The sequence below is a fragment of the Apus apus genome, chromosome 5, assembly GCF_020740795.1.
Source record: "Apus apus isolate bApuApu2 chromosome 5, bApuApu2.pri.cur, whole genome shotgun sequence".
Lineage (NCBI taxonomy): Eukaryota > Metazoa > Chordata > Aves > Apodiformes > Apodidae > Apus > Apus apus.
This window is the reverse complement of record NC_067286.1, coordinates 39,704,270-39,717,305: the sequence shown is the minus strand read 5'-3', so window position 1 is coordinate 39,717,305 and position 13,036 is coordinate 39,704,270. Positions and strand designations below refer to the sequence as shown.

The 13,036-nt window shown below is 49.1% G+C and overlaps 1 protein-coding gene across 1 annotated transcript; it reads left to right on the top strand.

The window, feature by feature from the left end:
- The first annotated feature begins 9,020 nt into the window (after positions 1-9,020).
- On the top strand, positions 9,021-12,775 carry NFKBIA (NFKB inhibitor alpha). The gene is made up of 6 exons (XM_051620640.1): positions 9,021-9,371; positions 9,725-9,833; positions 10,360-10,570; positions 11,048-11,136; positions 11,248-11,508; positions 12,024-12,775. Exons 1-6 carry the CDS (start codon positions 9,148-9,150, stop codon positions 12,069-12,071), a joined length of 942 nt encoding a protein of 313 aa, XP_051476600.1. The 5' UTR covers positions 9,021-9,147; the 3' UTR covers positions 12,072-12,775.
- Positions 12,776-13,036: the final 261 nt, after the last annotated feature.

The following is a 13,036-nucleotide window of genomic DNA, read 5'->3' as shown; positions in this document are numbered from 1 at the left end:
CTGTCACAACACTGCAGGTGAATTCTTTATACATAATAAAATAAACAGAAGGTTATTAGGTTTGAATTAGCATTCACTAACACAATTGATTGTGTGGATTTAGTAATCTAAATGGTCAATGGTAGGCCATTTGGATAATTATTACTGTTTAGTGATATTTCTTCAGCTAATTGTTTTTATTGAATGATTCACTTTGATGATGCAGCTGAAACTACTGTGCAGCTGAGCTCCTGAGGAACCAGACTTTCAGCTGCCCAATCCACCCCCCAGAGGCTCCGTCATTCCTGGAAGACAATGCATTTAGGTCCTTCTGGATAGTCCTTAGGAAAGGAACAGTTTGGAAATTGCTCCTGCCCTGCCAATGCATGCTTGATCATATGTGGGATGATTTCTCACAGCAGCTCACCCCATCAGGGTTAAATAAAACTGAGCTAAACTAAGCTGAAGTGGGTTTTTTCCAAACTCCGCTTGAGCAGGTGCCACCTGTGAGAGCACCAGTGCAACAGTGCACAGAAGCTATTTCCTCCTCCACCCTCTTAAGCACACCCCACCCTGGCCCCCAGGAGCAAGGCCCCCCTTATGCTGCCTTCTAGCCCCTTCCTCCACAGAAGGGGTCAGCCTTGCTGCCCCACTCCCCAAATCCCAGCTGAGCCCCAGCCCCACAGCAGCGCCTGCCTATGTGAGAGGGCTTGTGTGGTGGTCAAGTTCACAGCATCTTCCTGCAGGCAAGCACAAGGGGAAAAGAGCTGCATACCCCACCCTGTAACCCCTGCCCACACTGGGAGGGACACAGGCAAGAAGACTGTGCCCACGCAACAGCATGCTGATGTAAAAGTCAGAGAGCCCAGAGCTGAAGTTACAAGTTTTCCAACCTGGAACTGCCTGTAGAAGCCCAAATGTGCAGACCACTGCTCCAGCAGCAAGAGTGTATCCATGACTGCTTCCATTTAAACAACAGCTTCCTCCAGGTATGAGGTCGCCCTGGGCCACTGTTGTGCTCCCTCAGATAGGTAGCATCAAAACAATGTTTATCAGAGATGAGGAAGCTGAGGGACAATGTAAAGGGACACAAGAGTGTGACCAGGTCTCACAGTCATGCTATGCCTGAAGCTGGGTGATCTGGCTTGGTCTTAATTCTCCTGTATGTTGCAGTTTGAGATCAGCTAAGTCAAGCACAGGGAAGGAGTCACAGAGACCTGCAAATAGTTCCCAGACAAAAGGGAAGCAGGAGGGACTGCACCCCCAGCCCAGAGAGCAGGGAGCTGCTCAGCTTCACACAGGGGGGTTCAGGCTTCTCCATGATCACGCAGCCTTGGTGACCTTGAGGTGACAGGGACTTGACGCTGATCACTATAAAGACTGAGAGAGGGCATCTCATGCACACAATCCACAGGCTCCCTTTTGCTGTTTGTTGCTCACTAGCTAATTGCTCACACACATCCCAGATATCTTACAGAAGTATGGGACTGCATGGGCACACAGCTTGGCTAAGTAGCACCAGGAGGCTGTCCTGGACAGAGCTTCAAGCACAGAAGTTCCAGTGGGACAGAAGGACACAACCATGACAGGAAACAGCAGACAGGTGGGTGAGTAAGGACTCTTCTTAGAAGGGAAGATGCAAATACAATGTGATAGACAGGGCTTTGCTGTATATACGTAGAGGGTGATACAAGAGGTAATGGTACAGCCAACTGAGTCCTGCAAGGGGTTGGGTTCCTGTAGGCTCCTGGGAGATGAGGATACTTTGATTTTAATACCTTCTACCTCCCAAGTCTGCAGGGGCAAAGAACTGCCAGCCTGTGAAGATACAGGAGGTAGCTGCAATGGCCACAGTTGGATGCTGGGCTTTGGGAGGCAGGAGATGCACCCAAGAAAATTTGTGTGTGTGGATACAGGCAGAAGAAGAACTAAATTGTGTGACTGTCCAAATTTTTTTCAAAGATGGACTGATATGGCTTCTCTGCAGTGCTCTGGGGAAAATCACCTTCTCCCATCTCAATTTCATCACTGGCTTTCCCATAAATGTGTCTCAGAGCCTTCTTGTCTCCTACATAAAACCAACCCACTGGCCCTAGCTCTGTATTGTCAGAGGTCAGGGTTTTCCCAAGCAAGTTATATTTTTCCCTGCTCAGAAATTTGGTCTGGGAAGGACTCGAGGATTACCTTTTCCCCATTTGTCCAGAGTTCCTGGACATCTAGGGAAGGCCAGCACCATGTGCTGCAGGGGCTATGTTGTGTGCAGGCTCTCCAGACGTCACCATGGCTCACACACAGGACAGGATGTTCGCAGAGGAAATTAATTTACTGCTGGTGCAAAAACCATCTCTCCAAGAAAGGCGGGAGCTTATTCTGGATATTTCTGTCTGGGAAACACCACAGCCATAATAAACAACGCCCACGGAATCTAAAGAAATCAGAGCCCTAAAAGGCATACACTAAGTGGGAAATCATCCCAGGACAGATGCAGCCTTGGAGAGTGATAAATTTAAACTTTATCTGGGCAGGAAAATCTGCATGTCATCTCCATTTGTTTCCTTTCTGCGCCCCCCCCCCAGTGCGTCTCTAGTACTGAATCACCAGCCCCGGCACCCTCTGAAAGCTGCACTGCTGCTTCCAGTGCCCTCTACTATGTACAGCTTGGGCAGTGCAGGATCAACAGGAATGGGAATCCTCCGACCACCAGACCAGGTGGCAGAGGTGAAGCAGTGTTGTCCCCCAGCTCCCGCAGGCAGCGGTGGCCCCAGACTTGCTGCCAGCCGCCACCTGTGGAGGGAGAGGTCATGCTGGCAGTACAGAGTTGGCTGCGTGAAAATAAACAATGATTTGAGGAAGAAAGAGCTGTGTGAGGAAATGGGGTTTTTATTAAAACCCAGTCTGGAGAACCTGTGTTCTGGCAGTGCACAACAATACTGAGAGCATGCAGAGCACAGTTTGGAAGGATCTGCATTTAAACGCCCCCCAAGCCTGCCTTTAGCCTCTCTCAGTCTGTAAATCAGAGCTCACCTAACACCCCCATAAATGCAGCCTAACTCTTTGCTGTCCCTTGGAGCTTTTTTCCCAGCTTGCTCTCCTACAGAGAATAACCGAACTACCCCAGATGCTGCAGCCCCGGTCTCATCAACAGCTGTTTCTATAGCTAGAGGAAGGATGGGCTGGACAAGGACACAGCACAAGAAGCCCATAGAGTCCTTGGCAATGCTGCACACAAAGAAACAAAAGGAAAGGGAAGGGAAGGGAAGACGGTTAAAGCCTTAGGAACTTCCTGAGCGAAGTCCAGGAGCACCCTGACAGGCGTTTTGCCCCAGGACACTTGAAGCCAACCCCCCTTAGCAGCAGCTCTTGCTGACATGCACTGTCACAGCCACAGGCAGTGGGTGGCAGCTGGGTTACCTCTCCCAGAGCCATGCGGTCTGCGGGGTTTCAGGGCTCCAAAGGACTTTTCACCAGGAGAAGGGGCAGAGGGCAGAGAGCATGCCCTCTTCCAAAGAGGGTGTGCACAGAAGGAACCACCCTCTAGACAGTCCCTTGGCTGGCAGTCCCAGGCCTTTTTGAGGAAGCACCCAGCTCATTTTCTGTTGTGTCTTTTTTCTTTTTTTTTTTCTTTTTTTTTTTTTCTCAGGGTTATGCTCTTAGTATTGTCTAGTGTTTCCTGCTTCCTCCTCTGGCAGCTCCCCTGCTAGCTCAGACACACAGCTATAGCACTCAGTGCTTTAGCCCCTGCCTTTGCCACATCCTCCCCAGGGGAATCCCTGGGCCCACACGCAGTTCAGCTTCTAATTAAGGCTTGCCATGTGCCTGTCTGCTGCAGTGGGTTCCCACTGCTCACAGAGAAAGAGCCTACTGGCTTTTTATGTTTATCCAGGATGATTTGCAGCCAGCAACTTTAGGCACAAGGGCTGCACGAGGAGGCTCAGAGCAAACCTGATGTGCTGAAATGGATGCCTCTCGCTGCTCGTGCAAACTTCCTGCTCAGACAGCCCAATACAACTCAGTTCAGGTCTTCAGTGCACTCAAAATATCACGTAGTACGCAGGGGAAATTGTATCTGGATCCAGTTTTAAACTTCTGGATCTGTAATCTAAAAAGAAAGGAAAGCAGGTCCCTCCATGGCACAACCCCACTGGCTGCCCATGCTCACCCTCTGCCTGGCAGAACTCACCATCCTAAATTCTTACAGGATGGCTTTTCTGCACAGTCCCACCGTGCTGCCCTCTCCAGCTTTGCAAGATTCCTACTTGCTGGGAAGAACCAGAGACTGTCACATTACCAAATGTCACAGCTGTTTGCAGGGGGAAAGTCCCTTTTTAATTATTAGTGTGTTCCCAGTTAATATTTTCCCTGTCAGGAGCTTCCACCCTGTCCGCAACCACAGAGGGGGCTGTACTGATGGGGAGTAACGCCACTCATACTGCTGAAGGGAAAGTTGTACAACAAGCTCTAGAGCCTTGTCTCTGCTCCTCTTCTCTTCCCCAGCCCAAGTCTCTTCTACATGAAACACATGTGGCAGCAAGCTTCACTGCATGAGGCAGCAAGCAGCAGCTTAAAGCTTTGCAAGCAACGTGTTTTAATACAACTTCCACATGAGAAAAGGGAGTGACAGAAGAGAAAACTTGTCTTCCAAACTGTAGCTGATTTCAAATTACTTGACCTATACTTACCCTTAAGGCACAAAAGCAAAAGCAGTTTAAATTGATACAGTACATCTCATCCCTAAGGATCCCCAGAAATGCAACTAATTTATATATAAACAGCCCACAGTTCACAGAGAGAAATGCTGATCTTCCCAGGGATGCAGTATGTCAGTTTAAGAGATGCCAAAAATAAGCTGTAGTCTAAAAATAAAGCAGAATAGTGTAGCCAGCCAGAAATCTAGGTTCATTAGACTCCGTCCATGACATCCTAGTTAACTTCTGTATCTGTGGGCCATGGGTAGGATTCTAAATGTCCTAATATGGACTTTGGCTTTATGTGCCAAAAATTACTCCCCGCCCTGCCCCCCCCGCCTCTCCCCCCCTACATCCCTTTGCTTGGATACTGTATCAGCTCAAATAATGTGGAGAAATGCTTCCTGCTGCATCCACCACTCTGCTTTTTGGAGCATCTGACTGTCCTACAATAGCCTCCAGAAAAAAAAGTTTGAGGAGGTAGAGATACAGGCCACATGACATGTGTAACACCATCAGCACTCATCCCAGCTGACAAAAATGGACTTTGCTTAACTTTCCTTCTTATTTGGCCATTTTTTAAATCTTTCAAATTAGGAACAGTCACATAATTAGAATGCATGAGGCAAATATGTTTTCCGTATTTATCACTGGACTAATTGTTTGGAGCTGCCTGGTTCTTATTTCTACAGCAGCTGTAAATGGAAGCCTGAGATATGTAGATTTTAACTGCAAGATGTTATCAGAATGACAATGGTAAGTGTTCCCTTGCTTCCATCGCACTAGCAAAGTCCTCAGGCTTTTGGAACAATAAACCAGAGTCCTGTTCCAAAGGGGTATCTGCACGTGTGCGTACACATGCAGCAAGCAGGTTTACTTCACTGTTTTGCTTTGCTTTTCATTTTAACAGCCTGAGCCAAGGTCCTGCTGCATGTTGTGAACTATCTTTCCTGGTACATTTACTGCAAGCCATGCATAGTTCACGAGATTAAATGGGAAGAAACAGTTAATAGGTATCTGCAGCAGCAATCACAAGAGGATGAAGTTGAGGGACCAACTCTGGTAAATCAACAGCCCCACAGTGACAGCACTACATAGTTCTCATTATTAGTGTAGCAATCAGGAAATTAAGTTCAATGTGTTCGCTGGAGGAAGCAGCACAATAATCTTTCATGTACTTTAAAAAATTACTAAAACCCTGCTGCCCCTTTTCAGTATTCAGGCACGCAAAGCTGCTTTTTGGAGCCTTGCCAGCTGCTTTCTGCCAGGCAGAATAAAACCAAATATCTCGTCCCAGCAGCCCCACAGCCCTGCCAATTGAGTGCTCTGGGCACCCAGAGCAGTGGAGACTTTTGCAAAACCTAGCCCTTAGTTTCAGGTGCAAAACCACCTCTTGTAGCTACAGCCTTGTTCAAGTGACTTTTCGGTAGTCCCTTGGTCTTGAAATGCCTGCTGGACTAGGCAGCTAAAACAGTTCCATACATAAAACTGCAGAAAACCTTATCTCCCCTCCAGCTGATGAGCATAAAAAGCACTTCTGTGAAATTAATACAGAGAGAAAAGAGGTATTAAAGCAGAACACACAGGAGGACAAAGAGGATTTAGTTTGGCACAAATGACTGCAACATTCATAAAGTTTTCTCCTGTTTCATCAGGGCCGACCCCTGTCCCTGGACAGGTGCAGTTGCTCAGTCCCGTTGGGGAATGTTTGAGCCTCCCAGGACTTCAACACCTTGGTGAAAGTCCACATAGGAAATCAGAGTTGTCATAGCCTGCACCCTACATCCAAAAAGCATATGTGCAAAAGATGAGTTTGTTTCATTCTATTATTTCTCTCTTGTCGACCATGTTGAAAATTGTATTGAAGAATTGCTAGAATGTGTTAATTTAAAAAAAAAAAAAAAGGACAGTAGCTGGGAAGCACAAAAGCAGCATCAATGACCCTCACAACCACTTCAAAACCTTTGCTTTATAGTATCACCTATACTCCATCCCCTTAGGGAAATGTTGTACAATGACCTTGTTAACAGTGAGGGGTTACAGAGAAGACAGCAGCTTGATTTGTTTTAATATTAATGAGGGTTCCGCTTGCCCCTGCATCCACAGCTGGCTGCTACTTTTTGTATGGGTCAGTGTTTGGAGCTGAATCTCTTCTTGATCCATGCTTTTGGCTGCCTAATACACAGTGGTGCTGACCCATGTCTGCCCCTACCCCTCCTCCCCAACACACCAGTGCTGGGCTGCAGAGCAGCTGTGGGGTGGCAGCACCTTCCTGGGGCAGGAAGTGAGCTGGCCTCGGCATGACTTTCCATCCAGAAATCATTTTCCATCTCCTTTCTGCCACCTACCACTGGCTGCAGTACCGCCAAGTTAAAACACCGAATAAAAGCATCTTGCGTGCCTCTAAAAAGAGGTTTCTGCTGGCAAATGCTCACTAAAAATAGCCCCATGTTTGCCTGTGACAGCAGCTGGAGGTCACTTATAGGGGGAGGCAAAGAGCTTGCTTTGCTGAACTCAGTTTCCAGTCACCGCAGTGAGGACAGGAAGTTTTGAAGTTTAATTTTTGCATGGTTCCAGCAAATCTCCAACTAGAGGCAGTGTGGTCCTGGCTGGGCTAGATTCCCCTGCCAGTCAGAGCAGGAGCTTGCTTTCCGACTCCCATCCTCCCTTTTTTGCAGGGAAGCAGATAGGAGATTCATTTGTTAATTAAACTTCCCCAGCCAATTTACATGAAAAAGGGGAAACTGTTTCAAAAAGCTCGCAAAACTTTCATAACCCTTAACCTATAAAAGAAAGAGTGGCACGGCCTTTTTCCAAACCTGCCCAAAAAGCACCAGCGGGTTGTCCCAGGCCAAGTGATTAATAACAACCAAAAAAAAAAAAAAAAGTTCAGGAATGGCACAGCTGGGCTGAAAATCAGGAACATCTGCTCATAGAAAGTCAAGTGTTGGCTCTCTCTTCTGGCTCCCCCTTTCATCTTTGGATTTTCTCTTAAGTGCTTGTTCAAAGGAATGCCAGCCCATGGGAAAATGACAAAAGGAAAAAAATGCAGACACTGTTACTCAGCAAGGCCAACAACAGTAGCAAGAGAAGAAAAAATCTTCATGGGAATCCCCCACATCTGAGATGCAGAAGCAAAAATTCACCAGGGAAAAATTCAGCACCGTCAGTCCTGCAGACAGTGCTTTTATCCATGTGGCAGCCTGTGTTTATCCAGTTTTCATTACCCACAGATGGTGCGATAGCAGTGAAGAAGAGCCAAAAAGAATCATTAAGAATGGCTAGAGAAAGGCAGAATAGTCACAGAAGATGTAATTTCTTCATCAAAATGTTTGTTCCTTTATGGATATTGACCTTTTGAAAGAGGCCTGTTTAGTCCTTGACCAGAACTCAACGTACGGGAGTGGCACAGAAATCTTCTTTTTGTTCCTGATCCCACTGCACTCACTGAGCCTGTGAAAACTCCCACAGCAGAGACGTGAAACGCTTTAAATGCTGCAGCAGCACCTGCACACCTGCAGGCATCCTGACAGCATAACAACAGACATGTGCAATACTATCTGAATCTCTCCCCAAATCGATATTCCCCTCCCCAAGCAACAGCAGGGCAGTGTGCTGCCCTGTGTGCTGACGCAATTGCAGCTTCGGTATCGCACTCGGTGGTGTTTCAGGCCCTGAACTTTCAGCATGACCTTGCTACCCTGGGCTGGCTGCAAAGCCTGTTCCCGCTCATCAAACCAGCTCTGGTTAACAACTCCTAAGGGAGAGACCCTCTCACCAGCCTCCAAAACTATTCTGGCTGGGTCAGGTATCTGCCATTGTGCAGATGATGGCTTTGGAGGAGAGCTATCATGCTATGCTGCATCTCCTGTCTGGTGGAGCTTCAAGAGCAATGACCAACACTTTGAACGCTTTACAGCCTGGCCCGAGACATCCCACAGACCCTCTTTACCAACAGCAAGATGGGGTAAAGTCAGGCAGGGATGCAGGGTGCAGTCAAGGCCGCCATGTGCAGCTGGTCCGCAGCGCGCAGGGGCCCCCGCCGCATGCAACAGGAGCCCAACACGATGCGCACACCCGCTGCCCCGCAGAGGAAGGGGCACCGGGGGCCCACGACCGGGCAACGCAGGGAAAGTCCCCCCGGGAAAGCCAGCAAGGGGCAACCGCCCCAGGGCGCAGCAGGGAAGTACCGACTGAGACGCCGGGGAGGTGAGTACTTCCCCCTCGACGTGGAAAAACGCCAAGTCCCCACCCTGAGCCGACCTCCTCCCTCCCCTCCGCCGCCCCTCCAAGGGGCCGGCCCGAGCCGCTCCGCCCTCCCTGCCACAGCCTGCGGCGCCGAGCAGGACCAGACCCGTCAGTCAGGCTTTGACTGGCTGGAAATTCCCGTCCTCGGCGGCTCCTCCCCCGCAGAAATCCCCTGGCTGGGGTGTATAGGCCGAGCGCCGCCGCCGCCGCTCACTCGCCAGCCGAGCTCCGCGCCATGCTCAGCGCCCGCCGCCCCGCCGAGCCGCCCGTCATGGAGGGCTACGAGCAAGCCAAGAAGGAGCGCCAAGGCGGGCTCCCGCTCGACGACCGCCACGACAGCGGCTTGGACTCCATGAAGGAGGAGGAGTACCGGCAGCTGGTGAAGGAGCTGCAGGACATTCGCCTGCAGCCCCCCGAACCGCCCGCCTGGGCACGGCAGCTGACAGAGGACGGAGACACGTAAGTGGGGGTCGAGGGGCGAGTTGGGGGACACACGGACCTGGGGCGGGGCGGACATAGCAGGGTGAGGACGGGGACAGGATGTGCTGCCGGCCGGGAGGCGCCGGGCTGGGCCGAGGGAGGGAGGGAGGGCGGAAAGTCCCTGGAGGGGCGCCAGGGAGAGGCGGCTCCGCGGGCGCGGAAAGCCCCGGCCGCCGAAAGCCCCGGCTTGCGACACCCGCGCAGCGCCCTGCCCGGGCCCGCTTCTCCCCTGTGCCCGACAGGGGATTTCGGGGTTCGTAACGTCGGATTTTAACGTCAGTTGTTTCATTTTATTTACTTGTTTATTTGTTTAATCTCCCCGCTCCCCGCAGTTTTCTCCACTTGGCGATTATTCACGAGGAAAAAGCCCTGAGCCTGGAGGTGATCCGGCAGACGGCGGGGGACCGTGCTTTCCTGAACTTCCAGAACAACCTCAGCCAGGTACTTTCACCTCTGCAGCCCCACATGTGGATCTGTCCCCACCTCCACAGAAGTTCTCTGGGGAATTCCCTCCCACCCGGGGGGAAAAAAAAAAAAGAAAAGAAAAAAAAGGTCCTTTTTAAAGTTTTGGGTTTTTTTAAATTGATAGTTATTGAATCAAAGCCTGCATTCAGGAAAGTCCCCAGCTGGCTCCAGCCAGTGTTAGTACAGCGCTCCCTCTCCTCAGAGAGTGGCATTTAGGACCTGCATTTTTCAAATATGATGTAATGGGCTGCATTCCTCTTCATGGGGATGTTAATGATACCCTTCCTATGGATTGACTGTTCCATATTCAGACAGGCCTGAGTTCACCACTTCTAGACTAAAGGCCAACTATACAATATGTCAGGGAGCATAAAAAACTGAGTTCCTGGGACGTGGTTTCAAGTGGGGGCACAAATCACCAAGTGGTCAAGGGGTCTGTCCAGACATTGCTGCCAAGTTTGCGGTGTAACTTACAGGTCTGCATTTTCTCTCTTGCCTGCAGACGCCTCTTCACCTGGCAGTGATCACCGATCAGCCTGAAATCGCTGAGCATCTTCTGAAGGCTGGATGCGACCTGGAGATCAGAGACTTCCGAGGAAACACACCCCTGCACATTGCCTGCCAGCAGGGTTCCCTCAGGAGCGTCGGCGTCCTGACGCAGCACTGCCAGCCACACCACCTCCTCGCTGTCCTGCAGGCGACCAACTACAACGGTACGGGCGTGCTGCCGTACATCCGTGTATGGGTGCTGTGTTGAGGGTAGGGCTGATGTCCTGTAGACCTCAAAGACATCTTCTGGAGAGGTGGAAAGAATCATTATGCCCATTTGGGAGCTGAGGACCCCAAAGCACACAGCAGTGTCTGACATCTTTAAAATGTCACTGTCTTGTAGGCCTCCCCACTGTTGATTATTGCCTCTCATGGCTTTGAATTTTGCAGTGCTCAGGTTTTTTTGGTGACAATAAGTTGCAGTCAAACGCTGGAATAAATCCTCTTAAGAAATCTTTCCACATTCCAACCCTGTTTTTCATGCCTACCAGAATCTGGAAAGCTTTCTGGAAAACACCCTTTTGCCATGGATGAATCACAAACTTAAGATACCATCCTGTCCTATCATCTTGACTTTACCTGAACAGTAGGGCATTAAGTTAGACTTACTGAAAAATTTTCCCTTCATTTGTGCTTTGCAGGACATACATGTCTCCATCTGGCATCTATTCAAGGATACCTGGCTATTGTCGAATACTTGCTGACCTTGGGAGCAGATGTAAATGCTCAGGTATGTAATGTATACCATGAATTGAACTGAGCAGAGCTGTGTAGTCATAGGAATCAGCAGGCCCAGCATCAGCTCCCCTAACACGCTAAACCGTGTGTTACTTTCACGCAGGAGCCGTGCAATGGCAGAACAGCACTACATCTGGCTGTCGACCTGCAGAACCCAGACCTGGTGTCGCTTCTGGTGAAACACGGCGCCGACGTGAACAAAGTGACCTACCAGGGCTATTCCCCTTATCAGCTCACCTGGGGAAGAGACAACTCCAGCATACAAGAACAGCTGAAGCAGCTGACCACAGCTGACCTGCAGATGTTGCCCGAAAGTGAAGATGAGGAAAGCAGTGAATCTGAGCCTGAATTCACAGAGGATGAAGTAAGTAGCTCTTTGCACCTTTTCAAGAGAAGAGGAAAATTGTGCCTTCTGTAGTTTTTTTTTTGGTGGTGCCACTCGGATGACTTCTTTCAGTGACCTGTTGCCTATATAACAGATGGATATAAATAGCCTAAAAAGTGAGGGTGTACAATCAAACATCAGCAAGATGGCACTTGGGACAAGCAATTAAACAGAATAGTTTAAGAATGAAATGTAAAAAATAACATGAGGGACCAGAGGTTAACTTGACATAACACGGTTCTTTGAACACCATTCTATTGCTGACATCTACAGAACCCTGTGAGATAAAATTCAAGTTTATGGGTGGCTTCTTCTCCCCATCATTTGTTTTTCTAGTGTTCTCAGAGCCATTAAATGGCAAGCATAACCATTTCAGTGTAGAAATTGTATATGCTGCTGAAGTCAGGGCACGCAGAAATTGGCAGTTATCCCAGAGTGGATACAATACTCTCAGTAAGAGTTTTGCATTAACAGTCTTCTGTTTTTTCTTGCAGCTTATGTATGATGACTGCCTTATTGGAGGACGACAGCTGGCATTTTAAAGCAGAGCTTTCTGTGAAAAGAAGGGACCGTGTACATATGTATAGAAAGAGGACTGAATTTCTTCCTTTTAAAAAGAAAGTTGCAATGCAGAGGGAAAAGCCAGGAGGGAAATACTACACTGCTTGGCAAGGAGCACGTAACTGTAACTGGACGATTCCAGGTTCTGGCCTGTGTTTAGGTACAGGAGTGGGATGTGTAACATCAGTAGAGATCTGTGATTATTCACACCGCTTGATAAAGAGCTGCATAGCTTATCTTCTCAACCCTACAGAGGTAACAGACTACACATCCAACTGGCTAGTTACAGAGAGCTACCTTGTGGCCTTCACTACCTGAGGAACAGGTCCTCTCGTGGCAGGGCAGGCTCATACCAACACCCCATCTTCTCGGAGATTGTGTGTTAATTTATGTTGGGCTGAAGGTGCTCCCTGGCCTTACTGACCCACCTCAGCTGCTCTCGTGAGGTGTCCCAGTGTCCCAGGTGGAGGAGTCCAGCCGAGGCACTGGTGACCTCCTGGCTATTAGGAGAAAGTAGCAATAATGTTAACTGTGGGCATTGGAAACTGTGTGTTTCACACCATGTGTGTCATAATTGCTACACTTTTTAGCAGTTGTATATTGTGTAAATACTGTACATTTTTTGTTTATAATTATTTTGGTACATGTGAGATGTGTATTTATTAAAAAATGTCAGATTACTGTGCCTAGTCTGTGAAATGGTTCTTTGTGCACCTTGTTTCCCTGAGACAGAGGGGAATCCACCTAGTTTGCTTTTTAAGAAACATGTAGCGCCTGGTAGACCAATGGGGTCAGAGGCTCAGGGGTTTTAAGTGGTTCACCTCAGCAGTGGTAAGGTGTCTGAGCAGCTCACAGCTCTCAGCCCTCCTGCAGCTAATTTTGGAAGCAGACGTAGGTGTCTGTTTCCTGCACCCATTGCAGCAGGCGGGTCTTGGGGCTGGGATTC

Coding starts and splice junctions, on each gene's coding strand:
- NFKBIA (XM_051620640.1), top strand. CDS start 9,148: ATGCTCAGCGCCCGCCGCCCCGCCGAGCCGCCCGTCATGGAGGGCTAC. Junction 10,571..11,047: donor GCAGGCGACCAACTACAACG/GTACGGGCGTGC, acceptor TGTGCTTTGCAG/GACATACATGTCTCCATCTG. Junction 11,137..11,247: donor GAGCAGATGTAAATGCTCAG/GTATGTAATGTA, acceptor ACTTTCACGCAG/GAGCCGTGCAATGGCAGAAC.